Source organism: Vigna umbellata, chromosome 3 (genome assembly GCF_029865625.1).
Source record: "Vigna umbellata cultivar VRB3 chromosome 3, Vumbellata_1.0, whole genome shotgun sequence".
Classification (NCBI taxonomy): Eukaryota; Viridiplantae; Streptophyta; class Magnoliopsida; order Fabales; family Fabaceae; genus Vigna; species Vigna umbellata.
In genome coordinates, this window is record NC_142167.1 from 30,971,622 (window position 1) to 30,973,584 (window position 1,963).

At 35.7% G+C, this 1,963-nt stretch overlaps 1 protein-coding gene across 1 annotated transcript; it reads right to left on the bottom strand.

The window, feature by feature from the left end:
• Positions 1-1,051: 1,051 nt before the first annotated feature.
• Positions 1,052-1,963, bottom strand: LOC148202239 (non-specific lipid-transfer protein 1-like). The gene is made up of 2 exons (XM_088108788.1): positions 1,526-1,963; positions 1,052-1,297 (listed from the first exon to the last, which is right to left on the bottom strand). The coding sequence occupies exons 1-2, from the start codon at positions 1,861-1,863 to the stop codon at positions 1,285-1,287; spliced, it is 351 nt and encodes a 116-aa protein (XP_087964914.1). The 5' UTR covers positions 1,864-1,963; the 3' UTR covers positions 1,052-1,284.

Below are 1,963 nucleotides of genomic sequence, written 5' to 3' on the forward strand. Positions count from 1 at the left end.
AATGTAGAATCCAGTATACATTTCTAATCTAAAAAGAGAAAATCACATGACAGAGATTTTTTCCCACGAGTATATCCCAGCCACCTCTCACTCTCCGGAATGCACTATGCAACAAGGATGAACCACTTTATTTTCCTCAAACTTTGAGCAATGGATGTATGGAGCGTTGAAGCTATGGAGGTGCAGACCGTTCAAGCTTCAGCAATGGAGATGCAGGGAATTCCAATTTCCACCGATACAGAGATGCAAGTCGTTGCAGCATTCCAATAATGGAAGTGGTGCTTCCGACAATGAAGGTGCAGACTCTACGGAGCTGCAACGGCTAGGTTTAGGGTCACTTTCATATAAGGATTTTTAATAACTTTTAAATCAAGTGTATTTAAGTCATTTAGATTGAGCTATCGGGTGCATAAAGTAAATATGGAGTAACAAAAAAAAAGCCTTCCTGCTGCCATCGGTTAGGCTCATGTTTTTTGAAGGGTCTTAAGGCTACATAAATAAATATTTGTAGTTCTTTCAAAAAGAAGAAAATGTCAGTGTTAAAATAAATATGAATTTTTAATTTTAATTTAATTTTCATATTTTTTTAAAATAAAAATCCTGGAGAAGAAACTTTATAAATAATTAAATATGAGTTTATTTTATTTACACACGTAAATAGTTATTCACCCATTTATAAAAAAAAAAAAATCAATCTATTTATGCATTGTATACACCCATTTGCAAAAGAAAAAACAAATTGGATGCGTAGTAAAAGCGATGTATATGATATGGTGAGAATAAATTGAGTTAGAGGTTATCAACTCTACTTGGAAGAATCCTACTTAAAAGAGATTTTATAAGAAGTCGTGATGTAAAATTTATAGAAAACCAAATGAAACAATGATGAAGTCTAGCCCAAAAGAAAATATGACTAGATTGATAGACGAAAAAGTAATAGCGTTTTTCACATATCCATCAGAGAGCAAATTTTAAGATTTTGACATATCAACCGTTGCATATTTAATAGATTCAGAATGGTAGTTAGAATTTTGTTCGCCATTGGATCAAATTAAAGTGGCACAAGTAGGTTTTAGTTTCTTCAATTTTTTATTGCTGATAAAACATAAGCATCAATCACACCGAGGAAAAGAAAAAACTAGAAAGTCTCATGAAAAACATAGAAATAGAACAACAGGGTCGAGAATCACACACACTCATTCCCATTCTCTTATTTTCGTAATAAGGTTTACACTGATGCCTCCTCACTATAGATCCCGAAATAAGAGAAGCTAACCAATCCTTTCAGAACCTGATGCTGCACCGTTACAAAAACAAAGGCATCAACTTAAAAATATCGTTTTTTACTATAGCACAACTAACAAACGAAAATGATCAGAAACAGCATAATAAAAAAACTACAGAACTGATAAATATCATGAGAAGTCAAAATTATAGAATTGAACAACATAAAGTATGGAAATGTAAAATCATACAACGTTTTAGTTTTAGTTTTTGTAGAAACAAGAAGAGCAGAAGAACATACCTTTCACAGTTGGTGGAGCGACTGATCTTGTAAGGAACGCTGACACCGCAGCGAGTGGGGAGTGCCTGAGCGTAATCATCGTTGATGCCGAAGGTATTAGCATCTTCCTTAAGACAGTTGCAGATGGTTTGTTTTTCAGAGGTTGTTCCGGCAGCTCCCATAGTGGTCCTAACTCCTCCGCAGCACGCATCTGAAACCTCTCCACCATTGGTTAGGTAAGATAGGCACGGTGACATGTATGTTGTCACTTCGTTGCATGTAATGCCCTGCACCATCATCGGTGCACCCACCACAGCCATGCACATCACAACCATGCATGCAACCTTCAAGCTGGCCATGCTTCCAAATACTGATATTATATCTCTCAACTTAACTAGTTCGTAGGCTAAAGGAAAAGATGTCACTGCAATGTGTGTATGCTGTTGTGCTTTTGTGTTG